General features: G+C 40.3%; 1 protein-coding gene and 1 non-coding gene across 2 annotated transcripts in view; one reads left to right on the top strand and one right to left on the bottom strand.

Moving 5' to 3' along the window:
• The window catches only part of TRPC5 (transient receptor potential cation channel subfamily C member 5), a 173,724-nt gene that overhangs the window by 140,107 nt on the left and 6,047 nt on the right, over window positions 1–27,570 (top strand). The window contains exon 6 of the mRNA XM_011374351.1: window positions 3,971–4,166. Coding sequence (XP_011372653.1) covers window positions 3,971–4,166 — 196 coding nt within the window. The remainder of the gene's footprint in view (window positions 1–3,970; window positions 4,167–27,570) is intronic.
• LOC111729050 lies at window positions 23,101–23,219 on the bottom strand. The gene has a single exon (XR_002776063.1). It is a non-coding gene; the product is annotated as a 5S ribosomal RNA (ribosomal RNA).

Raw genomic sequence — 27,570 nt, 5'->3', positions numbered from 1 at the left:
TCCCTTTTAACAAGTGAAAGTAGGGGTCTAAAGCTTGGAGCATCTTAGTTTGCCCTAGGTGTATGGTCTGGTGTAGTTGGTGGAGGAGAGTCCTTCCAAGGGCCATGAGAGCCTGATTTTTCCATCTGAGGTTGTCCACCACCCCTGTTGGTTCCTAGTGGCTCCCTTATCTTGAAAATATATGTTCTCTTCTGCCGTATAGGTCAGAGACGGAGGCAGTTCTGGGTAAGGGACAACAGTCAGTAGATGTGGTGGGGACCCCACTGGCCTTGTGGCCACTGTTCTTATCTCTGCATTGGCTCATTGGTTTCCCTCAGCCTCAGGACTATTCCCTTTTTGATGCCCTTTACAAAGAACAATAGCAAGAGTCTTAGGCATCTATAAGGCTTCAAGTAAGGCTAAGATCTCCCCCTTGTTCTTGATGTCCTTCCCAGCTGAAGTCAGAAGCCCTCTTTCCTTGTAGATGGCTCCATGTACATGTGCAGTGGCAAAGGCGTATCGGCTGTCAGTGTATATCATGACTGCCTTATCCTTTCCCCATCTTAGTGCCTCAGTGAGGGCGATGAGTTCTGCCTTTTGAGCAGAAGTCCTATGGGGAAGAGCCTGTGACCAGATGGTGCCAGTTAGTTACGACCACTGCCTCAGCATACCTCCTTCCTTCCTGCATGAAGATGCTCCTGTCCGTGAATAGAACTTCATCGGCCTCAGGCAGAGGGGAGTCTTTGAGGTCTGGCCGCGAGGAACACATAGCATCAGTGAAATCTATGCACTCATGAACGGGAGTCTCGGAGTCTGGGTCTGGCAACCGATTGGCTGGGTTGATGACAGTAGCTTTGGATTTTAGCCATACGTTTGGGGTCATCCGGTGCCTCCTTGTTGTTGAACACCTGGGCTATCTCAACAATTTGGGACAGGTTCATCCCTGCAAAATCTTCTAATTTTTTTGCAATTTACACGGGATATCGGGGGCCGCCTGAGTAGCAAAGGCTATATTAATTGCCTGCTGGTTCTCAGGGGCCTCAGGATCAATGGGGGTGTATACCCGGTACACCTCGTTCAATAAACGCTCCAGGGGATTCCTAAGGTCCCTGTATAACTTCAGTTACCTTAGAAAGGTTAGTTGGCTGACGAGCAGCCATCCTAATTCCCCCAATTAGAATCTGGTGGTACCGATCTAATGCCTTTCTCCTTGCCTGAGAATTGTGTCCCCAGTCTGGGCAGGCGGAGGGAAATTCCTCCTCAATCTGTTCCCCTGCTTCCTCAACTCTCCTCCCTCTCGCAGCTATCTTTTGTGTTTCAGTCCGAATGCCTCCGCGTTCTTCCTCCATGAAGGGGGTAATTAAAAGCTGTTGGCAATCATCCCAGGTGAGGCAGTGAGTCTGAAAGACACTTTCTAAGAATCCTATTAATGCCTGGGGTTTCTCAGAGAAAGGCAGATTCTGTGCCTTCCAGTTGTACAGGTCACTAGTCGTAAACCATAAAGGGCCTGTCTGTGTGATGACCCTGCGGTGGTGCTTCTCACAAGGGGAGGATGGCTGGGGTGGTGGTAATGGCTGGTGCCCTGCCCAGAGCAGGAGCAGGAGGCCCATAGGGGTTACCTGCCCATGTCTGAGGAGGTGAAGCGGTGCTATTTGGCCTCTGTTTTCCTGGATTATAGGGTGGGGGAAGGTCACTGTCCTCCGGTAGAGATCGGAGGACTGAGGGACTGGGCTGTCTTGGAGATTCAGTTGCTGCATGTTTCGGGGGGCCCACAACTAAGGCTCGTGCCCCTAGAGAAAGGGCACACCGGCGGAGCCAAGGAGGGAGTGTCTGAACAAGGTTTAACCATTAATTGATGTAGGGAAACTGATCGGGATGTCCTGGGTCTCCTGTGACAATCTTCCAAACATTCCTCACTAAACCCCTGTCAAAAGAACCCTCCGGAGACTAGTTTACATCAAAAGACAGTCACTCAACTTTACACAATGTTTTTAGTCTGCCCGGAGAAAATTTCATGCCATAGTCAGCTCCTTCTACAAACCCTTCTTTGAAATGTCACAGGAGACAACCCAAAGGTGTCTTCTGTGAACTCAGGCTTCCCCACATTGCTTGCACAGAAAACAGAAAACAGACACTCAGACAAGAACAATCAGACACTCAGACAAGAACAATTACTGGAGTGTAGGTGGACCCAGACAAGTCCGCCACCTACAACCTAGACAAGACCAGAGACAATAAACAGAACCCGACAACAGGGCACAGGAGGCGGCATCCCGCAGCCTGGCCATGGTCCGGGAGATAAGACTGCGTCCATTCTCTCCACGGACCCTCACTGACCAGTCAACAGAAACAGGAAGGTACCTTTTATCCAGACACCGAGGCCTCGGAGATTCCAGATTCCCGTCAGGACCAGGAACAAAGAGCATGCCCTAAAAGGTTGCGTCCTTGACGATTGTGCTGACCCGTCATAGCATTCAAGGGCCCTGGAACATCTCAGGTTGGCCACCCCTTTCAATCCGTAACAGGGACAGCAACCGCTTCGGAGGCCGGTCCGGTCTTAGATCCCAGGGCCACTCCCTGAGATCTCACTGAGGCCTCCAAATGTTGTAACTGCCAGCACCTGAAAGACACACGGCCCACCAGAAATCAGTGAGTTATAGGAAACATGCTCTTTATTCAGCCAGCTGGGTCTGCCAGGGGTACGTGGACCCCAAATTAAGCAGCCCCAAAATGTAGAGGTACAGGGTTTTTAAGCCCTGAATCCCATTCCTCATTCTGTCTTAAACACAAAGGTCTATTTTTCTTGTATTCACTACCTGTCAACCCACAGGTCGGTTGTGCAAGCGGGGGTACAGAAACAGAAAGCTTATTGTTAGAATGTTATGTTCCCATGGGTGATAGCCAAGCAGTAATTTTCCAGCCAGCACACATTACATGCTGTGTCTTATGTGATAGAGTAAGGTGGTTAAGTATGTGGGTTCTGGAGTTAGAAGAGCTGGGTGCAAATCCTACCTCTGCCATTTCCTGCCTGTGTGACTGCTCTGTACCTAAGTTTTTCATCTGAAAAAAAAAATAGAAGAAAAATAGTAGCTACTTCTTCGGGTTATTCTGAAAATCAAATAATATAATACATGCAAAACAGCACAGTGCCTGGCACATAGTAAGAGAACAATAAATGTCAACAATTGGTAGTGATCCTATCAATAACTATCAAGAAACTTGAAGATTAAAGAGGCTATGTAACTTTCCCAAAGTCAAATAGTTAATGAGCACTTATAGCTGAGAGACCATAGTCAATTTCTGAACCTCTGTTTCCTCAGCAGCAACAACAAAGTTTTCATAAAGATTACAATGATAATGTATGTAAAAGCGCCTAGTATGCTTTTATAGTACTCAATAATTATTAGTTAATATAACATTTAAAATAATTCATATAAAGTGTTAGCTCAAGAATCCTTAAGCTCCTCCACTAAGCTGAGCACTATTCTGGGCCCTGTGGGAACCACAAAAGAAGTATCAGAAATGGTAAGTTGCTCATGTTCCACTCAGCTAACGAGTGTCAGAGCTGACATTTTAACCCAGAGCAATCTAACTTAAGCACCATATTCTTAATGCAAGCACCACTGCATTTCTCCCTCTATGTAATTAGATAGGTGGAAAATCACATGGTATAAGATGAGAGAGAAAGTTTGGTTGAAGAAGTACGCCTTGAAATAAATCTTGGAACATTATAGGTTCTGTGTAGACTGAGAAGAGAGAGATGGTATTACAGGTAGAAAGGCAAAGCATAAGACATAGAAATGGGAACAAATAAACAAACTTACCTGGCTCGTTTGGGTTGGGGAAGATACCAAACCATGTGAAATCTTCAATCTACTTGTTTGGATGCAAATACGGCGTGCCCCTTACCAGGCCCCCAGATTACCTAACGTTTTCTATCTCTTCTTGCTCTTCCTAGAAAATTAACTCACCTGCTCTTTCTTCTTTTTAGGCTCTTTGAAACCCTTCAGTCACTCTTCTGGTCTGTATTCGGCCTTTTAAATCTCTACGTCACCAATGTGAAAGCCAGACACGAGTTCACAGAGTTTGTGGGAGCTACCATGTTTGGAACGTACAACGTCATCTCTCTGGTAGTGTTGCTGAACATGCTGATCGCCATGATGAACAACTCGTATCAGCTTATTGCCGTGAGCAGCTTTGCTTTACACGGTGGTTACCTTTACAAGGGTGGTTTTGGGAGGGGTCACGTTGGCATGGAGCCCATTGGAAACTCAATGAAACAGCCTGTCTGCCTCAATTATTTTACATTAGCTTTCCCAGTTGTTAGATTAAATATTTCTTTCCAAGGCAAATCAGTTTGGAGTCTTCAGCCATTGAGTCCTGGTAATCTAGAAAAAGGTGTTCTACTTTAATAAGAATTTCTGGTTACCTGTTAAAAAATATTTTTAAATCTCTGAATCCATTTTCTTGACTTATTAAGGAGAGCTCAGGAGATATGAGCTTAGGAGGCTACATGTCACCCACTAATCTCCAGGACGGATTGAACTGATCCAGTTCTCTAAGCAGGAGGGCCTTATCTCCTTCTCCACAGCAATCATCTCCTTCCCAAAACTGAGGACTCCGTTGACAAGGACAACTTTTTCAGAGAGAGTGGCTACTTTTTTATCAAGGATACATGAATAACTGCACTTCACTGTGAGACACTCTGAAGTAGAGTCCATTGCTAAATATTTTTGACCATCATGTTACCATTTAGATCAGCAATATATATTACTCTAAACTAGAAATGGCAAAAGTATAGAATATGGGATCAATCTGGGCCCTGCCCTGTTTTTCATGTCAAAGTAAATATCTAACCTTAGCTTATTTTCTTATGATTTGCCTATCATTTCTAGAAGTGGAATATTAGCAAGGACTTCTGGCCAAGATTCTATATAGTTGAGTATCAGTGAATTTGGATGTTTAATTCATAAGATGCTTGATCACCCCCACAGGTCTATCTATTGCTCAAAGTTTCGCTGTAGCATAGAAGTCACAGAATAGAAAGACCTGAGTCTTATCTTCCTTCATAAGTGCTATTTCTCAGACTTAGTTTGCTACTGAGGAGTCATTTAGCCTATAGAAAAGAAGATTAATTATAGGTTACATGTGTATATGTGTGCATGCGTGGGTATGTCTACAACCATAACTTGTTTTACTGTGCTTCACTTTGTTACACTTCACATATGTTGCATTTTTTACAATTTGGAGGCAGAATCTTCCACCAGCAAAAAGATTACCACTCCCTTTATTGAAATATTCACTTTATTGTGGTGGTCTGAAACTGAACCCACAATATCTCTGAGGTATGCCTGTCCATACACACATATGTACGCACATAATGTCCAATTTTCATAATTATTATTGGTGGTAGTAAACATCTGTGATCCATTTCCACTAAGAACACATCAAAGAGGAATGAGTTTATGTTGCAGTGGGAGACTTTCGAGTTATATATATATGGAAGAACTTCCTAAACATAAATGGCAATGAAATGCATTCTCCTAGGTGAATTTGTAGAATTTCTTCCATTGGAGAGTTTGAAAAATCAGGATATAAAATTATCTACTAGAATGGTTAAGATCTGAGGTGCTTAGGTGAGGGAGAAAGGAGAGGAGTATAGTGAAAAAATATATTAGGAATTAAAAGTCCAGGGACTCTAGTTCTGGTTCTGTTGTTTATAATCATGTGACCTTGAATAACTTTCTCTTTTGGAGCCTCGGTTTCTTCATTCAAAAATTTGGAGGGTTGGGATAGATGGTCTTTTTTTCCAATTTTATTGATATGTAATTGGCATACAGTTATGTGCCATATAAGAAGTTTTGGTCACAATGAACCACATATACAATGTGGTACCATAGGGTAATAATGGAGCTAAATTTCTTATAAGAAATGAGAGGATATGTGGTTCAGGTTGAATGTATTTTTCTCTGATAGGAATAATATCTGTGGGGCTTGGCAGTAGATTCCCTCTCACTCACAGCACATCAGTTTTGAGCGCACAGATAACATCCCCATCAGTCAGCCATTGACACAGAGGAGCCTGTCCCCTCCAGCTCTACATATTCAGAGGGTGCTATAGTCCTTCTAGATCTAGCTTGATGGACTTCAGAGTACATTGCTGTAAATTCTTTCCCGAGGACCTAAGATTCTGTATAAGGACACGGGTCCACAGGAACTGCTGTAACAAGTATTAAGTGCCACTGCCACTTCAGTAAAAGCTTTCTGTGATAGTGTGGAGCCAGCCTGTCCCTCTACTTTAAAAATATGTTCAGGATGAAATTATGTAAAGCATAAGTAAGTTTTATTTCTTCAGTTTAATGCCAGAAAGAGCCCTTTGTGCCAGACAAGGTTAATGGAACCAAAAACAAATTTCCAAAGTCTAACTATCGAGACCCCAGTTCTACACCTTCTCCATGTTAAACACCTCCCTCTTTTTTAAATTTCTTAATCTGACCACTGTTGCAACATGCACTAGCCAAGACCACACTGCCATGACATCACTATGTTTCTTTATCTCTCCATCTTGATTTCTTATTCCTACTGATCCTCAGGCCACCTTTCACTCCCTGCCAGTCAGTATTGTGGTGATCTACACCTTACCCAACCAGTTTCTCCTGAATATTGCCTATCAATCCAGCCCACAGAGTTCATGGAGAAGCATTGACAACTTCAATGTTGCCTTTCTGACCCTGTCAGAAGGAAGCAGGGGGAGGGCTTGTAGGACAGTGTTTATAAAGTCTACAGTAATGTACAGTCATATCCTAGGCCTTCACATTCACTCATCACTCGCTCACTGACTCACCCAGAGCAGCTTCCAGTCCTGCAAGCTTCATTCATGGTAAGTACCCTCTATAGGTGTACCATTTTTTTTATCTTTTATACCATATTTTACTGTACCTTTTTTGTGTTTAGATATGTTTAGATACACAAATACCATTGTGTTACAGTTGTCTACAGTATTCGGTAAAGTAAAATGCTGTACAGTTTGTAGTCTAGGAACAATAGGCTCTACCATATAGGCTATACCATCCAGGTTCGTGTAAGTACACTCCATGATGTTCGCACAATGATGAAATTGCCTAATGACATATTTCTCAGAACATATCCCCATTGTTAAGTGATGCATGTCTGTATAACGTTGTGTATGTTTAAGGTGTACAATATGATGATATGATATACATATATATTACAAAATGATTACCATAAGGCTAGTTAACACATCCATCACTTCACATGTTATCATTTTTGTGTGTGTTGTGAGAACATTTAAGACTTACTCTCATAGTACTTTCCAGTATGTAATACAACTTTGTTAACTATATTGACCACACTGTGCATTAGATCCTCAGAACTTATTCATCTTCTAAATGGAAATTTGTACTCTTTTACCAATATCTTCCCATTTTCCCCAATCCTCAACCATGGCAACCACTATTCTACTCTTTGTTTCTATGAGTTTGACTTTTTTAGATTCCACATATAAGCGAAATCATACAGTATTTGTCTTTCTCTGTCTGACTTATTCTACTTAGCATAATGCCCTACAGTTTCATCTGTGTTATTGCAAAAGGCAGGATCTCCTTCTTTCTCATGGCTGAATAATATTTCACTGTGTGTATATATACATATATATGTGCATATACATAATATCACATTTTCTTTATCCAACTGTCTATCAATGGACACTTAGGTTGCTTTCATATTTTGACTATTGTGAATACTGCTGCATGGGGATACAGATATCACTTCAAGATAGTGATTTTATTTCCTCCAGCGATGTACCCAGAAGTGGGGTTGCTGGATCATATTGTAGTTTTATTTTTAATTTTTTAAAGGAAACTCCATACTGTTTCCTATACTGGCTGTACAAATTTACATTCTCACCAGCAGTGTATGAGGGTTTCCCTTTCTCCACATCTTCACCAATACTTGTTACTGCTTATCTTTTGGATAATAGCCATTCTGACAAGTGTGACATGGTATCTCATGGTGGTCTTAGTTTGTATTTGCCTGGTGATTAGTGATGTTAAACATTTTTTCATGTACCTATTGGCCATCTGTATGTCTTTAATACCCCCAATATACTGTGAGTCTAGGTGTCCACAGATGAGCAGGATAGACTCACAAGGTTCTTTCGAGCTCTAAAATTCTGCCCATCTGATGCTTTTGAAATGGAATAGAGTTCAGTTTCATCTTTATCCTCTCTCTCTCTCTCTCTCTCTCTCTCTCTCTCTCTCTCTCTCTCTCTCTCGTTCAAACCCAACTAGATTAAGAACTCTGAAATGATCTATGCTCACTCCTAGTCTGTTTCTATAAGAGAACAGGCATAGAATCTCAGGGTTTTATTTTTCCAACACTATGCCTACCATCCTGAACCCCTACCCTGCCAAAATGGCAATATTCATGCTGAAGTGTTTATTTTCTCCCTTGCTATCCTACAGCTGATTGTTCCTAATGGTAGTGGAAAAGGGAGATATCTTCTTGTTGCCTAATGCAGGGCTGTGATGTCTCCTGAGTTCAGTGACATTTTGCTAGGAAGAGTGAAAATTATCTACTCTAGCTCCCTTGGCACCACCTGTTATTAGTAAGTTGTGTTTTAATGCCACCTACTGCTGCACCTGAGGAAAATACCTTGGCTTAGGAGAGAACTGGGGGTTGGGGGTTTGAGGGATTGCAGAGAGATGGCCTGAATGGGACCTATACCCTCTCACACATGTGGGGTCATAGCCAACCATTCTGAATACTACTGGCTGCTTTAGGATCCTCTGGTAATGTGTCTTTACCATTTGGAATTGGATCCAGTGGAATTCTGATATCGAGCAGCCTGAATCCAAAAATACCTGGAATCATTTAAGTGATAAAAACCAGCAAGTAGATTTGATTCCATTTGCCACATCTCCACTTCAATAGTGGATGCAATTTTTAGAAGGGTCTTGATATGAGGGAAAGGTTATAGAAAAGGAAGCCACTGAAGACAAATCTTTCTTACTTCAAAAGGTATCACAGGCTGACTGTCTAAGTAGAGACTCAGTTGTCAATGTGCTTTACTGTGAATCTGTTTAGTGTACATTCTAAGACAGGCCTCAAGAACACCAGTTAATAGCAATCCTTTGAAGGGGTGAGCTCTTTCTCAGTGATCTGTGCAGGATGCAGAGCTGCTGGTGACAATTCATATTTCTATGCCAGAAGAGGCTCCACTGCAGTAGTGGATAGAGTCAGCCTCAAAATATGCGGAAGCAGAGATCACTCCAGGCTTGTGCTCTGTGGTCCCAGCCAGCATCAGCAGGTGAAGCTGGCCATATTGTTTATTATTATTATTATTATTATTATTATTATTATTATTATTTGTAACTAGCAGTGATTTATATCTCCCTTAAGCTGCTTATTTTCCTCTGTGATGCTTCATTCACACATCTACCTTGTCACTTGCTGCTCCCAGTTCCATCAAGTGAAGCTGTCCTTGATGCTTTTTTAATCAAATTCACCCATATAAAAATATTAGTGAGAGAGACAGAGCAGTCCCACAAAATTCATTGACCTTAGGCCCTATACCTACCCCCAGCTCACCCGTAAGGGGCATCTCTCTTGCCTGAGATTGGCCTCCCAGAACATGGGGCTCATGACGATCTGTGATAAAGCCTCATTCAACAAGTTAATAAGAACCCTAAGTTTCTTTGGCTGCTGTGGAGTATTCACTCTAACACTGAGAGTAAGTAAATAACAATTGCCTCACTGAGCCACATCTGCTGGGTGGTTTGGGAAGAGCCCAAATACATAGAATTGTTTTCTCCATTAGGGTGGCAACATTTGGAGGCTCTGATGATGAATGGACTGTCCCACTGCAGAAAACAGTTATGCAAATAGACATTCATCAGAACAGACCCAGAAAAGTAAAGATAGCAGACAAGATTGGTCGGGGCCGCTGCACACCACCAAAGTGCCAAGGAGGGCAGGTGGCCTCCCTGCCCTACCCTAGTCATCTAGAACCAAACTCAGCCTCTCAAAGCACAGAGGAGAAAACAGCACTTCACACACTGTATCATGATTTGTAACCCTCTAACCAAGCAGATAACTGCTATGCACTGATACGGCAACCAGTTTTTAAAATATTGAAATATTTCCATACCAGGTGATAAATAGCTGCCACTCCAGCTGTTCCCTCTGGGATACCCCCGGGGCACCCCGCACTCCAGCAAGTATAACACCTGGAACAGCAGGTATTTTCCATGCTCCTGTTCCAATGCTATTGCTGTCATACATTCTGATTGGTCAGTTTCTTAAACAGTCTGAATATCACTGTGGTAGGCAGAATTTTAAAGTGCTCCCCCAAGATTTCCCACTTTAATGTCAGGACTGAATATAATGAGATACCATGCTTGTGATTATGTTGTATTACATGGCAAAAGAGATTTTGCAGATGTAATTAAGGTTACTAATCAAAGAGATTCTCCAGGCAGGCCTAATCTAATCACATGTGTCCCTTAAAAGCCGAATTTTCTCCAGCCAGTAGCAGAAGAGAATATCAGATTCAAAACACACAGAGGATTCTATGTCCCATTACTGGCTTGAAGATGGAGAGAGCCATATGAGACCTCAAAAGCATAAATAATAAAACTCCCTTTACATAAAAAATAAAAAAAGAATTAAATAACTAAAAAAATGTGGGTGGCCTCTAGGACATGAGTGTGACCCCCAGCTGACAGCCCACAAGTTAGTGGGGACTTTAGTCCTACTACCACAAGGAAATGAATTCTGTGAACAATGGAAATGAACTTGAAAGCACTCTTCTCCAGAGCCCCTCGATAACAGCTCAGCTATACTGACACCTTTATTTCTACTTTGGGAAGGCCAGTGTGACTGGAGTGGCATGAACACGAGGGAGAGAAGTAAAAGATGAAGTTAGAGAGGTAGTGGGAGTGAGGAACAGATTATTTAGGGAATGAAAGACCTTTGTAAAGACTTTGACTTCTACTGCAGGTGAAATGGGGAGCCATGGGAGGGTTTTGATCAGAGGAGGTACATGATCTAACGTGCATTTTAATAAGATTTCTGTGGCTGATTGAGAAAAGACAAAAATTGTGCAGGGACAAAGACGGAAATTATAAGACCATTGAATCAACCAGACTAGAGATAATAGTGGCTTAGACCAGGGTGGTCGTGATGGATGTGATAAGAAGCAGTTGGATTCTAGATATATTTCAAAGATAAATCCAGTTTACCAGTGGATCAAATGTGGAGTGTGAGCAAAAGAGAGGTGTCAAGGATGACACCAAGATTTTGGGCCTGAGTAACTAGAAGGTTGGAGTTATCCCTTACTGAGATCAGAAAAAGTGGGGAAGGAACAGGCTAAGGTGTAGGAATGCAGAGATCCAGAGTTGAGTTTTCGATATGTGATGTTGGAAATGCCTATTAGACATCTGAGTGGAGATATTGACTAGGTGTGGTCTACAGCAGCAGTCCCCAACCTTTTTGGCACCGAGGATCGGTGCTTCTATGAGAACCTAATGCCTGATGTTATAAGGTGGAGCTGAGGTGGTGATGCTAATACTGAGGAGTGGCTGCACATATGAATGAAGCTTGGCTTGCTCTCCCGCAGCTCATCTCCTGCTGTGTGGCTCAGTTCTTAACAGGCCACAGACCAGTACCAAACTCTTGGTCTACAGATCTAGCAGAGAGGTCCAGACTAGAGCCAGGGATTTAGAAGGACTAGATGAGATCACTAAGGGAGTGTGGACAGAAAAAAAGAAAAGGTCCAAAATTAGGCTTGAGGCACTTTAATTTTTAGAAGCTGGAATAACAAAATAGATTGCCCAAAGGGACTGAGAAAGAACAGCCAAGAGACGTTAGAGAAAAACCAGGATAATGCACCATATTATGATATTTTATTATCCCCAGTTTATTGATAAGGTCATATGCTAGAAAGTGGTAGAGGCTGGATTTGGATTGAAGGAGTCAAACCCCCAAACCCATGCACAGAACCACTGTATTTATCCCATAGACACTTGAGGCCAAAAAGCACCTGATACGCACTTCACTATGAGGTCCCTAATATACCTTCTTTCCTTCCCAGAGCTGAGATTCCCCCTACACACACACACACACACACACACACACACACACACACACACACACACACACATCCACTAGCTCTTTTTCTCCTTAGTACGCCCACCAGACTTGGAACTTCTGGTTTCTTGTCAGCAGTGCTGCTAATCTCAGCCTTCTCAGATGAACAATCAGACAATACACCTGAGATCACCACACCCATAGAGGGTCAAAGCTCATCTACATGAAAAAAAACTCCTCATTCAACTTATACATCCTGCCTTGGGACCTCTCAGCCCTGTTCCTTTTCTTCCTAGATAACTCTTGCTGCTGAAAGCCTCTCTTGAAATCATATCTTCACCGGCAAATGAAATATCCACCCTCCTATTTCATGAGTGGAGAGAGGAGCATTCTCTCTACAAAGGCTGCAGGGGGCACCAAACACTGACTCTTCAGACTTTTGCATCTTGCCTGGGCCTGGCCTGGCCCTCCCCCTGGTGGTCTGACACAGAAATGGATTCTTCGATCATTCTGCATCAATACTCATTCACGGTCAGCAAGCTGTCTGAGAGCTCGAATCTGCTAGGAATTAAAGCTCTTTTCCTCAAAATGCTGAGGGTATAGTTTGGCAGGTCTTTGCTGAGCAGTAGACTCTGCTTCCAACAGCAGCAGCAGCCTTTGATGCCTGCTGCTTGCCTGGTAATGATTTCAGTGACTGACAAAGATGAAAGTAGGAATGGGAAGAGGACAAATGAAAAGAAGTGATGGTTTTTCTTTCCCTATGCTAAAGGGAAACTAAACAGGGCAGATGCTTGGGCTGCTCCTCTGCACCACAGATTCACCTGGATGTGCATCAGGAACATCAGTAGTTGTCATGGAAATTCTATTTTGGGTAACTCAAACAGAAACAGTACCAACTATGAAAGTGACAGGAAGGGCCTAATGCCCAAAGAATACTTCTGTCCATCTGCTGGCTGGTTGATGTCCTTTCCTCTTCCATCCAGTATACAACAATCTAGAGCTAAAAATAACTATTTCATTTTTAAAGATTTCAGAGCTGAGTCTCAGGAAGAATTGTTCCTTGTGGAAGACCTGGCTTTCTTATGCATTAATCTCTGAACGTTCTTTTTATAGGCTACAAATAATATTTGTGAACAACTCAAATGCCCATGGCCCAGAACTCATACTTGAGGAATGTGATTCTTCTTGACTTCTGCCTTATTTTCATTATCCTTATTCAGGGCATCAGGAATCAATTGACTGGAAAGCTAAGTGATATAAATGTTCTTTAATATCCTAGTAGCTTGAAGAATAGAAACTAAATGTGAGCACTGAGTTATTAATATTAATGTTTCTCTCCCTCCCTGTGGTTACTGGAGCCCTGTTGTAGTCTGGTGCAGTGTGAGAGAAAGCATGGGCCAGGAGGTGTCCTATAGCTACAACACAGAAGTCATAATACCCGGTAAGAGTATCAGAGGTTACAACCCACTGCATTACTTTGCCTTTTACTTGAGATATGACAGTAAAATTAAATTATCTCAGCTGTCAAGGTAAATTTGCTTTTGTTTAAAAGAGGAAAATAGAGGAGATCTAAGAGTAAAAAATGAGGGGAAAAGGTCATTGTATTTATCTCTTCCTTATTCTCCCCTCTTCAGTCACAGGATTTTGTTTTTGCCTCTGTTTTCTTCCCAACTTCCCAACTTCCCCTGCGTGTTTGAACTTATAGAAGTATCTGGACCTATAAATTTGTGAGCTAATCACAAAGGCTTGATGAGAAGTATGTTTATCTTAAAGCTGCTCTTAGTAAATGTGGCATATCGGGAATTTCTAATAGTGAAAGAAAAGAAAGTATTGTAGGCCTCCTCATTCATTACAAAATCAACACCAATTATTAAAAAAGGTTTGAACTACTGAAATTAGAATCTTCTTAACTGACTCCATCGAAGTTCCCATTGGCCTACCCCTAAAGACTCCTGGATGTACAGAGAAGTTTCCATCATCCCACGTACCCTCTAAGAGGTTATGCCACCGGGTTTTACTCTTAATACCTACTTCATACATTTCATACAAGAAAACTAACCAACACAAAGATACTTTATGCTGAAGTCTCTTCATCTTTAATCACAATACACTGAAACAGTAGGCTCTCACTTAATGTTTATTGAATAAATGAATAAATTAATGAAATTTTTTATAATTACGAAAACAGTTTTATTATAAAGGATATAAGTCAGGACCACCCAAATGAAGAGACACATAGAACAAGGACCAGGAAAGTCCTAGACACAGGGCTCTCATGTTCTCTCCCCATTGAACTAGGACAAGTCATGTCACCTTTCTGGAATACTGATGTATCATTCAGCCAGAAGCGTGCTCAGGGCTTTCGTGTCAGAGTTTTTATTGGTGTTTTATCACTTAAGTGTGATTAACCGAATAATTGGTCATGTGAGAGACTACAAATTAATGATTTTTTAATGCACGTGACTTCCCAGACTATTTTAAAGTGTGAAGACTGAGCAACAAAGCTGACCAAGCCTACATTTATTGTCCTGTAGTTCAGAGGCTGGCAAAGTTTTCTGTAAAGAGGCAGATAGTGAATATTTTAGGATATGTGTGCTGTAAGATCTCTGTCACACTATTTAATTCTGCTCCTGTAACATGAAAGAAGCCATAGAAAATACATAAACAAATGAGGTGACTGTGTACCAATAAAACTTTATTTATGGGTACTGAAATTTGAAATTCATATAATTTTCAGGTGTTAAAAATATTCTACTTTTGATTTTTCAACTATTTAAAAATGTAACAACAGTTCTTAGCTAGAAGTCTATACAAAACCAAGTGGCAGGCCAGATTTAGCCTGCAGGACATAGTTTGCCTACTCCTGCTCCAGTTTTTTCAAAATATGTCTCTCTTCTACCTTTGTAGACTGAAGCTCCATTAAGAAAGAGAGACTCCTCTTTAGGTTTTCTTTATATTTCCCTGGTGCCTAGTAAAATGTGGGACAAATAGTAGATACTCAATATATACTTTTTCACTGATTGATAGGGAGAAGCTTGGGGAAATTAGTCTAGTTTGTCAGCCATGTTAGAAAATACATTACGTAGATTTTTAGCCATTGCATGTGTTTAATGTTTGGAGATGAATGAATTTCTATGGCTATGGGTAGGAGCATTATCTAACTGAAAAAAAGTCTGCCCAAATGATGGATTTAATAATTATAGTTAATATAGTGCTTTATATTTTCCAAAGCACATATACATATATTGTGATATTTGATACTTACACTCACTCTGTGAGTGTATGCACTATTATCTGCATGTTACAGATGAAGAAACAGGCTTCCAAAGATTGAGACTTCCCCAGAGTTACATGGCAAATTTGTTCATTTATTCATTCATTTTTTTCTACAAGGACTTGGGAGTCTGCTATGTACAAGGAATTAGGTCAGGGTAAACTCAGACCCAATGACTCAAGAGGTGAAAGTTAGAAGCAATCTAGAAAATAGTACATGGATTGTATATTATTTATATTATATGTAATTACATATTACATATTATATGTATAATATAAATACTGTGGCCTGGAGGTGTTAAAAGCAAACTTCTGATAAGTGAGGCAGGAAGTTAGAAGGCACATGCTATGACAATCTGAGTACATGAGACCAGTAAGAATCCCAGATGGGGACAAGTGTATAGATTTTCACATTCCCAGGTTATAAGACCTATCTTTCTTTTCTACCCAGGCTCAGAAATGAAATCCCTAGTTGGCTTAGTCCTAATTATTTCTGAAAACTGCAGAGCAAGCTCAGCAAACCACCATTCTCACCACTTTCTGATTGCTCTATCCATCCAAAGGTTTTCTTTATATTTCCCTGGTGCCTAGTAAAATGTGGGACAAATAGTAGGTACTCAATATATACTTTTTCACTGATCAATAAGGAGAAGCTTGGGGAAATTAGTCTATAGTCTGTCAGCCCTATTAGAAAATACATAACATAGCTTTTGTATCCGTTGTATGTGTTTAATGTTTGGAGATGAATAAATTTCTATGGCTATGGGTAGGGGCATTATCTGAAATGAAGTTCCCCCACTCCCCAACTGAAAGATGCAGGCAAGTGGAACAGTCCGTACCTCCTTGACTGAAGGGCTCAATTTATATCTCTAGGGAACCCCAGAAAAGGTGATAAGGAGTTCAGTGGGCTCCAGGACTGCCACATCTGCTATGAATGGTGCTCTCAGAATTGTGCACTGTACAACCTGCACAGCTGAATGCAGAAGCCCTGCAAAGGTCGCTTCTGGAGAAAAGAGAAACTGAAGGAAACAAAAAGAAAAACCTGGACAGGCAGAGGCTTGGCCAAGTATATAGAGGGATGTGTTTATCAAAATCCCAGAGCCCTGATCAGGCTCTGTTTCTGCACCTTTTGGAGATAACTTTCTGACACACAAGAGTGAGCATGCTGGTTATTATGCAATCCCACTTATTGTACTTCCCAAAAAGACAATATTTCTTAGTGTTTAAAAGCTTGCCCCCCTTTATCCCATCTACCTACCCGCTCCAGTGACAGAAAGAAATTTAACTTTGGGTGGTAAACACACACTGCAATATACAGATGATGTATTATTGAACCGTACACTTGAAACCTATTTGATTTTATTAACTGATGTCACCCTAATAATTTTAATAAAAAAAGTTTAAGTTCTAGAGTTCACCTGACCCAGATTTGAATTGTGGTCCCCAGTTTCTAATTGTGTGTCCTTAAACAAATTTTGTCACTTTGGTGAGCCTTACTCATAAAATGGAAATAGTAATAGAACTTACCTCATCAGGCTGTTGTGAAGACTAAAAAAATGATATGCTTCAAAAATGATACATAATATTATTGATGTTCCCTTCATTTACATTTCTGCTTTTGGATCTTCAATTAATTCCTTCTGCAAAAATGTATTGTACACCAGCTCTGCATCAGGCTCTAGAACTGGAATAGTGAACAAAACAAAATCCCTAACCTCAATGGGCTTTCCTTCCAGTGGGGAGCCTAAGAATAAGTAGATAGAGAAAAATCCATTAAAGTGATTTGTGATGATTGGTATGAGAGAACAGAACAGGGTGCTGTGAGATAGAGTAAGGGAGAAATCCACTCTAATTTGGTTACTCAGGGAAGGTCTATTTGAGATGATACTTCAGCTGAGAACTGACAGATGAGAATAAGCCAGCTCTATTTTCCTACCTAGGAAAAAAAGGAATTGAAATATAAAAGGAAAAAATTTTCCCCAAATCCCTCCCCTTCTATCCAGGTCATTATGTCCTCAGGCACTCATGGAAATTCTTCCAAGAGTAAAGCCTTGAGCTGCAATTTAATTGGGAGTGTGGGAGAGGGAAGGAGGAGCATTTATTCAGTGGGTATTGGTGAGCCCATACCAAGGCTCGGAAGGGCTGACGGGGGAGAGAGGAGCAGAGACAGGGATTTAGGAATGAGGACACAAGAAGGTCAGGCTACCTGGAGCTTCCGATGGGGGAGCGAGGTGTGGCAGGTTGTTAAAGAGAGGGCTGAGTTTCCAGGCATTATCCCACTGATTCCTGTGAGGGTTGCTCTTGTTTGAACATTATCCCTAGAGATAGTAAGTGAACCAAGCGAGTAGAAGTCAGAGTCAGAAGATTCAGATTCTAGATCTGCTTTACCATTAACTAGATGTGTGACCCTCAAGACGTAATTTCTCTTTCCAGACTCCAGTTGCCATATCTGTAGCAGATAACAATTGGTGCCTTGATAACTTTGCAGGGTGGATGTGACAATAAAATGAGAGAAAGTATATGAAAGCACTTGAAAAGTATAAAATTCTAGACAAAAACGTGGGGTACTGGTTATCTGATATCCCTTTCCCAGGGACAAGCTAAAAGGAAAAACACATAATACTTAATTTTCTGGTCCATTGTGTTTGAAACTGGCCAGAAAATGCCCGTGTAGAGAAGCTGGTAGCTCCATAAATCAATGAGAGCTCTCTTTCCGTGATGACAAGCACCCCTCGTCAGGATGTAAGTAGGACAGTTCTACCATGTGAGCTCAGCGGGGCTTGGGAGTTTAATTAGAGCTTACAGACAGTCTCCGACTTATGATGGTTTGACATGATTTTTTAACTTTATGATGATGTGATAGAAACCATACTTTGAATTTCAAATTTTGATCTTTTCCCAGATTAGTGATATGCTGTGCTATACTCTCTTGTGATGCTAGGCAGTGGCAGAAAGAGAATTTTTGCCTAACTGTCGACTAACTTTAAGTGTTCTGAGCATGTTTAAGGTAGGCTAAGCTAAGCTATGATATTCAGTAGGTTGAGTATATCAAATGCATTTTAACTTACGATATTTTCAATTTATGATGGGTTTATTGGGACAACCCCATTGTAAATTGAGGAGCATTTGTATTTCTTTTGAGGACCACTTAAGATATCACAAGAATATTTTTTGCAGTGATAAAGTAGAGGTCTAGAGAAAGTAACATGGTGTATTTCCAAATCTCAACTATGATATACATATTTTATGTTACCCAGAGTCTTCTACAGTGCTGTTCTTTCTGTCCTTACATAGGATACGGCATTTTGCTTCCAACTTCTCTCTCCATCCTATTCCTCAATCATAATTTACCCATACTGTGTTCAATTCCATTGAGGCCCTACCTTCCTTACATAACAATGGAAAGTGTTGGCGTCTACTGGAAAAGAACCACATTTTTTAATTTCCAGCATCCAACTACCCTGAGGTCTTTTTTCTTTCTCCTCACACCCCAACTCCGCCTTGTGGTAGAGCAGGGAGGACAAGAAGAGGAGAAAAATTGAAACTGGCAAGGTGACTGCAGAGGAGGTAGTGAGGAACGGCAGAAGCACTGCAATCCTATTGGCTGAAGGTATAAGAAATTATAAATTAAAAACTGTCCAGATTTCATTCTGACTCTCGGAAAGCAGATAATTTCTTTGAAGGCAACAGAGTGGGTCAGAGGTGGATCACAGAGTAGAGAATCCTGGGGATCCAATGCCCTCACCAATTTGCCCCCTTTCCTGCCACAAAGCTTGGAATCAGAGGGAAAGAGAATTAAGCTTCATTGTTTATGACATGTATTATTTTGTGGGTGCAGTTGTGTTCCATGTACTAAATGGTCTCAAATAAAATCTAGAGATGCTTGCAAGGACCTTGCAAAACTATTTTAGAGGATGGGAGGTAGATCTCAGGGACTTAATGCACTGGATCAACTTGCAATTATCTTTTGTTCTGCCATTTTTTTGTCTTCACCTTTTCTTTAGAAAAAAGACATAGAGGGACCTGGAGGGCATTATGCTAAGTGAAACAAGTCAGACAGAGAAAGATAAATACTATATGATCTTACTTATATGTGGGAAAAAAACTGATAGAAAAAGAAATCAGATTAGTAGTTACCAGTGGCAAGGGGTGGTGGGTGGGGGAATTGGATGAAGGTGGTCGAAAAGTACAAGCATCCAGATACATAAGTACTGGAATGTGATGTAAAATGTGATGACTGTGGTTAACACTGCTGAATAGTATATTTGAAAGTTGCTAAGTAAATAGACCTAAAAAGTTCTCATCATAAAGAAAAAATTTATTCTCTTTTTCTTTTTTTCTTTTATATCTGTATGAGGTGATGGATGTTAACTAAACTTATTGTGGTAAGCATTTCACGATATATATAGGTCAAGTCATTATGTTATACACCTTAACCTTATACAGTACTCTATGTCAATTATGTCTCAATAAAACTGAAAAACAAAATTCTGCACAGAATGTTAAATAAACATGATAAGCTCCTCCCTAAGAAAAATAACAAAAAAGTCCACAGCATGCCAAGCCATAATTCCAACCACCTAGCAACATAATTGGGGAGAGGGATTAGCAGCCATTTTATGCCTAAGGTTAGGGGATGGACACAATGGCTGCCCAATAGACAACTGCACATGTTCAATACAGAGAAGGACCTGTTTGTAACATGCACTGAGGGGGTGCTTGCCATTTAGGAAGGCTTACATGCACTATTGGGAGGGCATCAGTACTAGGGTGTAAGGGAGTATTGGGGCAATGGATAGGCAGTGAATTGAAGCTGAAGGGAGAGCTCTCTTTTTTGTCCTGATGTTTTGCAGCTGAGTTGGTGCACTTGAATTGAGGTTGCCACAAGGGTTCTAAACTAGATAAACTAATATCAAGTCATTCCCAGCAGGCCCCAGAATAATTAGAATGGGAAATTCTAACCACCTAGCAGCCTTAGAGAAGAGAGGAGAATTGCTGACCATTTAGTGATAGGGAATTGGCTCCTCTCTAGACCATAGTACACATGGAATAAGTTGTTGGTGAGGGCATAGAGGAATATGGTAATACTCACTGAGGGGACTTTCTCTACTTCAGGGCCTCCAAGTGGTTGCAGGAGGCCCAGGCTTCTTCTACATTTTGAAGATTCCTGTATCTTTTTTAAATGGATTAAAAACTGTGGTATACAGCCAGCCTTCCATATCCATGGGTTCCACATCCGTGGGTTCTATATCCACAGATACAACCAACCATGGTATTTTCAATCCACGGATGCAGAGGGCTGACTGTATGCATTATTCTATGTCATTTTCTATGAGACTTGAACATCCTTGGATTTGGGTATTTGTGGGAGGTCCTGGAACCAATTCCTTGAGAATATCAAGGAATAACTCTATTTTCAATTGCTTACATCACTTTAAAATTGCATTTTTAGCCCTTAGGCAAAACTACACTACAATGTATAATGTCTGGTGAGGTCCAGAAATCTGCATTTTAAACAAATGCTTCATGCGATTCTGATGCACGCCAACATTTGAAAAGCGTGCCCTGAATTCTGCCAGGAGAAGAAAGCCCTCCAAGTGAGGTAGACTTCCTTGTAATACCAGGAAAATTAATTCTCTCACTTCAATTTGGGATGTGTATGCCACAGCATTTTGTGTTGTTTTCCCATCATAAGGAAACAGCTATTCCCTATGAAGTAAGGGAATGTCCAAATGAAGTAAGCAGTTACTAGTTAATGTGAAGGATGCCAAAATGTCCCCCTCCTCAAAATATCCCTCCAACCAGCCTGCCATCAGTCCCAAGATTCCTGGGAGTAGCTTTTCTTTTTAAAGGTTATTATTAGCTCTGCTCTGCTATGTCTGTGCTGCCACACTCCCTTTGCATTATGTTATAAAGCTTTCCAATTTGCTAGAGCAAGATGGTTGCTGGCAGGAGATCTGAAAAAGTACATAAGAATTTGTCAAAAGCTGGTAAGAATTTGGCCTTGCATTTGATTGCAATGAAAATAACTTTGAGTTTGGATTTGTTGAGAGATGTGAAATTGACAGACATGTTCATAAGACCTAGCTATGGCCATGTGTTCAGAATCTGAGTGAATCAAACAACATTTGAGGGTATGCTCTATAGTCACAGTACATTACCCTGGCATTGTGGAAAGAGTTAAAATAAATAGAAGCTCTGGCCTGCTCTACGGGACCTGACAATCTCGAAGGCATTGCAGGGCACACACATGAACTAGAACACAATATGTAAGGCTATGTGACATTAAAAGCACATTATGGTAGCACAAAAGCCCTAAAATATTTGGAAAGTTGGGAATAGGAAGGACCACAGCCTATGATTGTGTAGGCTATGTCTTACACAAAAGCACCCAACCGAGGGGGCGGGGCTGATCTTGGAGAATGTTCAAAAGCCATAGTTGGGTAGAGTATAAGGCAGATTGTAAGAGAGGGCGTTGCCACCAAACACTGAAATAAGCAAAGAAAAACCCAGTGTCTAATTTGTCTACCACATAAGGTTAAAGGCTAACCCCATGCAGTTGGATGTAAACCTCTTGGACATAGTATATTTAGGGAAGTTTTAGACAAATACAACTACAAAAGCAATGTTCATAATCTTGCAATTCAAATTAGATCAAGGGTTGAAAATAAAACAGATTCCCACATACCAAACCATCTTCTTGTCCAAATTGCTCACTGCTACAATTTTAACACCTAGTGTCTAGCAGGCACTTAATATATTTATTGAATGAATGAACGAATGAATGAATGTATGAATGTTTACCTTACTCAACACTTTACTGCTCACAATGTTTAACCAATCCTGGCAAGTAGTCTATTATTTCTCGATCTTCAGGATTTAGATGTTACTTCTGTACTCTAATTGTATTCTGTGTGGTATTCCTATCAGCACTGCTGTATAGTCACCTCACTATACTCAGCATCTAGCAGAATGCAGGGAATATGGCAGTTACTTGACATAAGAGCCAAAGAATGAGTGGATAGGTGGATGATGAACTGATTTGGGATAAATGAATGGAAAAGGACTGTTGAGATTATAATTTGCAGTAACTTTTCTGCTAAACTATTACATAGCAATTCCTAATCTGAGCTCAGCTGAGGGGGAATGGAATGGTAACAATTGGAGTCCTTGAGCTGTTTTCAAAATGTTTATTGAAAGTCATTACTCACTTAAATAGATGAGGGGCACCAGAGCTCAAAAGATGAAAAGAAATCCTACGCTCAAAAAAGATGCCTACAGTTTATAACTTGGCCCACTGCAATATTCTATTCTTTGTAGAAATCAAATGCTCTTTTGACTATTATGAGTAATGCTACTATGAACATTTGTGTACATGTTTTTGTATGGAATATATTTTCATTTCTCTTGTGTATATAGCTTATAGTGAAATTGCTGGGTCATCAGGTAAGTATGTGTTTAACCATTTGAGGAATTACTATACTGTTTTCCAAAGCAGTTGCATCATTTTACATTCCCATCAGCAGACTGTGTTGGGGTGTCAATATCTCCATATTCTGATATTTTCCGTCTTTTGTTATTATAGTCATCCTAGTGGATGTGAAGTTGTATCTCATTGTGGTTAAAATATGAATTGCCCTAATAACTAATAATGTTGAGCATTTTTTCATGTGCTTATTGGTCATTTGTATATCTGCTTTGGGGAGATGTCTATTCAAATGCCCTGCCCATTTTTTTGTATGCCTACAGCACCTGGTCTTCCTAGGTGGTCTCCCATCCAAGTACTAACCAGGCCTGACCCTGCTTAGCTTCCAAGATCAGATGGGATTGGGCTTGTTCAGGGTGGCATGGCCGTAGACAGTCTGACCATTTTTAAATTGGTTTATCTTTTGATTATTGAGCTGCAATTGTCATTTATATATTCTGGATACAAGTCCCTTATCAGACATGATATTTCATTGTTTTTTCTCATTCAGTAGATTTTCTTTTCATTTCTTTGTGGTATTCTTTGGAATATAATAGTTTTTCATTTTTTTTAAATTTTTAAAATTTTAATTAGTTTCAAGTATACAGTACATTGGTTAGACATCTATACAGTTAATAAAATGATCTCCTCAATTGCTCCCTCCCTCACCTGACCCTCCGCCTAGCCAATATATTAATGCTAATTGCATTCCTTATACCGTGCTCCCCATCCCCGTGACCATCCCTCAGCTACTAATTTGTACTCCTTTAACCCTTCACCCTATTCTCCCAGCCTCCCAAACCCCCTCCTCTCTGTCACCAAATTGTCCACTATATTTGCGGGTCTATTTTTGATTAGTTTGTTCTTTTTATTCCTGAGATTCACATATAAGTGAAATCATATAGTGTTTATCTTTCTCTGTCTGACTTAAACACCTTCTAGGATCATCAAAGCAATATCTTTTTCCATTTTCTTCCTTTTCATATGTAAGGGCCTTGTTTTCTTATCCTTTTAGCCACTCTATCTTTTGGTTGGAGCACTTAATTCTTTTCCACTTAAGGTACTTATTGATAGGAATGTAGTTACCATTCTTTATTCCTGTTTTTGATACATGGTTTTTCTTCTTAAAGAAGTCTCTCCAACATTTTCTGTAATACCAGCTTAGTGGTGATAAATTCCTTTAGTTTATCTTTGTCTGGGAAGCTCTTTATCTGTCCCTCAGCTCTAAATGATAGCTTTGCTGGATAAATTATTCTTGGTTGTATATCCTGGATCTTCATCCTGTCAAATATTTTTGGCCAAGCCCTTCTGTTCTGCATAGTTTCTTTTGAGAAATCAGCTGTCAGTCTTATTAGTGTTCCCTTATATGTGATTATTTGTTTTTCTCTTGCTGCTTTTAATATTCTTTCTTTGTATTTAAACTTTGGCGTTTTAATTATGATGTGTCTTAGTGTGGGCCTCTTTGGATCCCTGATTTTTGCAATTCTCTGAGCTTACTGTGGTTTTATATCCTTTTCCTTCACCAGGTTAGGAAAATTTTCCATCATTATTTCTTCAAACAGCATCTAGATTTTGTCCAACATCTAGATTTTCTTCAGTTATGCCGATCAGACGAATATTTGAAGCCTTAATAGTGTCCCCTGTGCTCCTTAAATTATTTTTATACTCTTGGCATCTTTTTTCTTCCCATTCTGATTGAGCATTCTGATTGGCTTTCCTGTCCTCTAGATAGGGCACATGATCCTCTTCTTTATTCACTTTGTTTATTCCTTTGTTTATTCCATTTACTATTCTTCTCATCTCAGATAATGTGTTCTCCATTTCAGACTGGTTCCCTTTTATAATTTCCACTTCTATTTTTATGTTTTTTATCTCTTTGTTGAAGTTCTCACTGAATTCATCTACACTTCCCATAAGTTCATTGAGCATCTTTATAACCGGTGTTTGAACTCTGCATCTGTTAGATTACTTGACTCCATTATATCTAGATGTCTGTTCTGTTCTCTCATATGGTTTCTGCTTCTTCGTCTTCCCCTTTTGGCTGCCTTTCTGTATCTGTTTCTATGTACTAAGCAAAATTCCTAAGTCTCCTGGTCTTATTAGAGTGGATTTGTGAAGTAGGTGTCCAGTGGCACAGTCCAGAGAGGGGTTCAGCTGCAGACCAAATTTAGCCCCAGCCTGTGCCCCTCCAAATCCACCTGTTAAGATTCAGCAAGCAATCCATAGATGCTGTGCATATAGTTTCCTCAAAAGGCCATACCAGAAACCAAGGCCAGCTGCCTCCACCAACGTGAGTCTCAGCAAGGGGTCCCTGACTTGTTGAGGATACACCTGGATGTGGCTTGGGTGGGGCTCAACCTGGGGTAGGCAGGGTTTCAGAGAATCCTCTGGGCGGAGCAACCTTTGTTATTCAGTTTGATGACCTCAGGGCTATGGCGGTGCTGTGACCACACACTGGAAAGGGGGAGTATTCAACAGGGAATAATGGATACCACTGGCACTTCTGTACCCAGCGAGCCTCTCCTCGGCCTTCACTCTGACAATGTCTCCCTGTAAGTGCCTGGTGCCCTATGGGCGCAGCTGAATCGGCACTGGTGCTTATATAAGCAGATCTGTCACCGCGAAAATAAACTCGTGGACATGGCCCCTTTAAGAGGTGTCTGCCTCTGCTCCTGCTGCAGTCTCTGTCTCACTCAGCCGCTGGAGACCAGGTCGTCCCGCGTCCTCACTCTGTCCTATCTTCTGCCTTTGCAGAATGCTTTCTTGGATTTCTCCATAGTTGTATGGCTTGTTCTACTAGATCCCAGGTGATTTTTCCTTGCTGCTGCTCCTTGTTTCCGTCACAACTTTGATTTGGTTGCCAGAGGGATGAACAGAGCCTCTATCATCTACTACATTTTTTCCCCTCACAGTTTTTAATTTTTTAAAACCAATTTATTTATTTATATATTTGTTTAGTTGGTTATTTATTTATTTATTTATTTATATCTTTTTAACATTTTATTTGTTCATTTATTAACATTTTATTTTCACCTCCTCCCTCCTCCCTCTCCTCTGGTAACCACTAGTCCATTGCCCGTGTCCATGAGTCTCTGTTTGTTTGTTCTGCTCATTTTTTGCTTTTAGGTTTATATCCCACATATAAGTGATATCATGTGATTTTCAACTTTTTCTGTCTGGCTTATTTCGATTATCTGAAGGTCCATCCATGTTGTCACAAATGGAAGTATTTCATCTCTTCTTATGGCTGAGTAATATTCCATTGTATGTATGTACCACAGCTTCTTTAGCCAATTATCTATTGTAGGACACTTCGGTTGCTTCCATGTCCTGGCCACTGTGAATAATGCTGCTATGAACATAGGTTTGCAAATATGTTTTCTATATGAGTTTTCAAGTCCTTGGGGTAAATACCCAGTAGAGGGATTACTGGATCATATGGTAGATCAATTCTTAGTTTTTTGAGGAAACTTCATACTGTTTTCCATAGTGGCTGTACCAATTTACAGTCTCACCAACAGCGTATGAGGGTTCCTTTTTCTCTGCATCCTCTCCAACATTTGTTATTACTTCTCCTGTTGATTATAGCCAACAGGTGTGAGATGGTATCTCATTGTGGTTTTGATTTGCATTTCCTTAATAGCTAGTGATGTTGAGCATCTTTTCATATATTTGTTGACTATCTGTATATCCTCTAGGGAGAAGTGTCTGTTTAGGTCCTCTGCCCATTTTTTGATTGGATTTTTTTTTTATCATTATTGAGTCCTATGAATTCTTTGTATATTCTGGATATTAGGCCCTTATCAGAGGCATTGCTTGCAAATATATTTTCCCATTCAGATGGTTGTCTCTTTACCTTGTTGACGATTTCTTTCGCTGAGCAGAAGCCTTTTAGTTTAATGTAGTCTCATTCATTAATTTAAGCTTTTATTTCCTTGGCCTTTGAGTTCATTCATAAAATCCTCTTTAAGTCCAAGGTCCTTGAGTTTAGTTCCTGTGTTTTCTTCTATGCATTTTATTGTTTCAGGTCTTATATTCAAATTCTTAATCCATTTTGAGTTAATTTTGGTGTGCGTTAATAGACAACAGTCTAGTTTCATTCTTTTGCAGGTGGCTTTCCAATTTTCCAGCACCATTTATTAAAGAGGCCTTCTTTTCTCCACTGTATGTTTTTGGTTTTTTTGTCAAAAATTATTTGCCCATATAAATATGGATTTACTTCTGGACTCTCGATTCTGTTCCACTGGTCCGTGTGTCTGTTTTGCTGCCAGGACCATGCTGTTTTGATTATTGTCACTATGTAGTATAATTTGAAGTCTGGCAGAGTGATGCCTCCAGCCTCGTTCTTTTTTCTCAGGATGGCTTTGGCAATTCAGGGTCTTTTACATTTCTATACATATCTGATGATTTTTTTGTTCTATTTCTTTAAAAACGTCGATGGGATTTTGATGGGCATTGCATTAAATCTGTATAATACTTTAGGTAATATGGTCATTTAACTATGTTGATTCTTCCAATCCCAGAACATGGAATACTTTTCCATTTCTTTGTATCTTCTTTGATTTATTTTAATAGAGTCTTATAGTTTTCATTATATAGGTCCTTCACATGTTTCGATAAATTTATTCCTAGGTATTTTATTCTTTTTGTTGCAAGTACAAAAGGAATTATTTTTTCACTTCTTTTTCTGGCACTTCTTCATTAGAGTATAGGAATGTTATGGATAGTTGAACATTAATCTTGTA

Source organism: Pteropus vampyrus, unplaced genomic scaffold (genome assembly GCF_000151845.1).
Source record: "Pteropus vampyrus isolate Shadow unplaced genomic scaffold, Pvam_2.0 Scaffold244, whole genome shotgun sequence".
Taxonomy (NCBI): Eukaryota; Metazoa; Chordata; class Mammalia; order Chiroptera; family Pteropodidae; genus Pteropus; species Pteropus vampyrus.
This window is presented reverse-complemented; position numbering and strand designations above follow the sequence as displayed.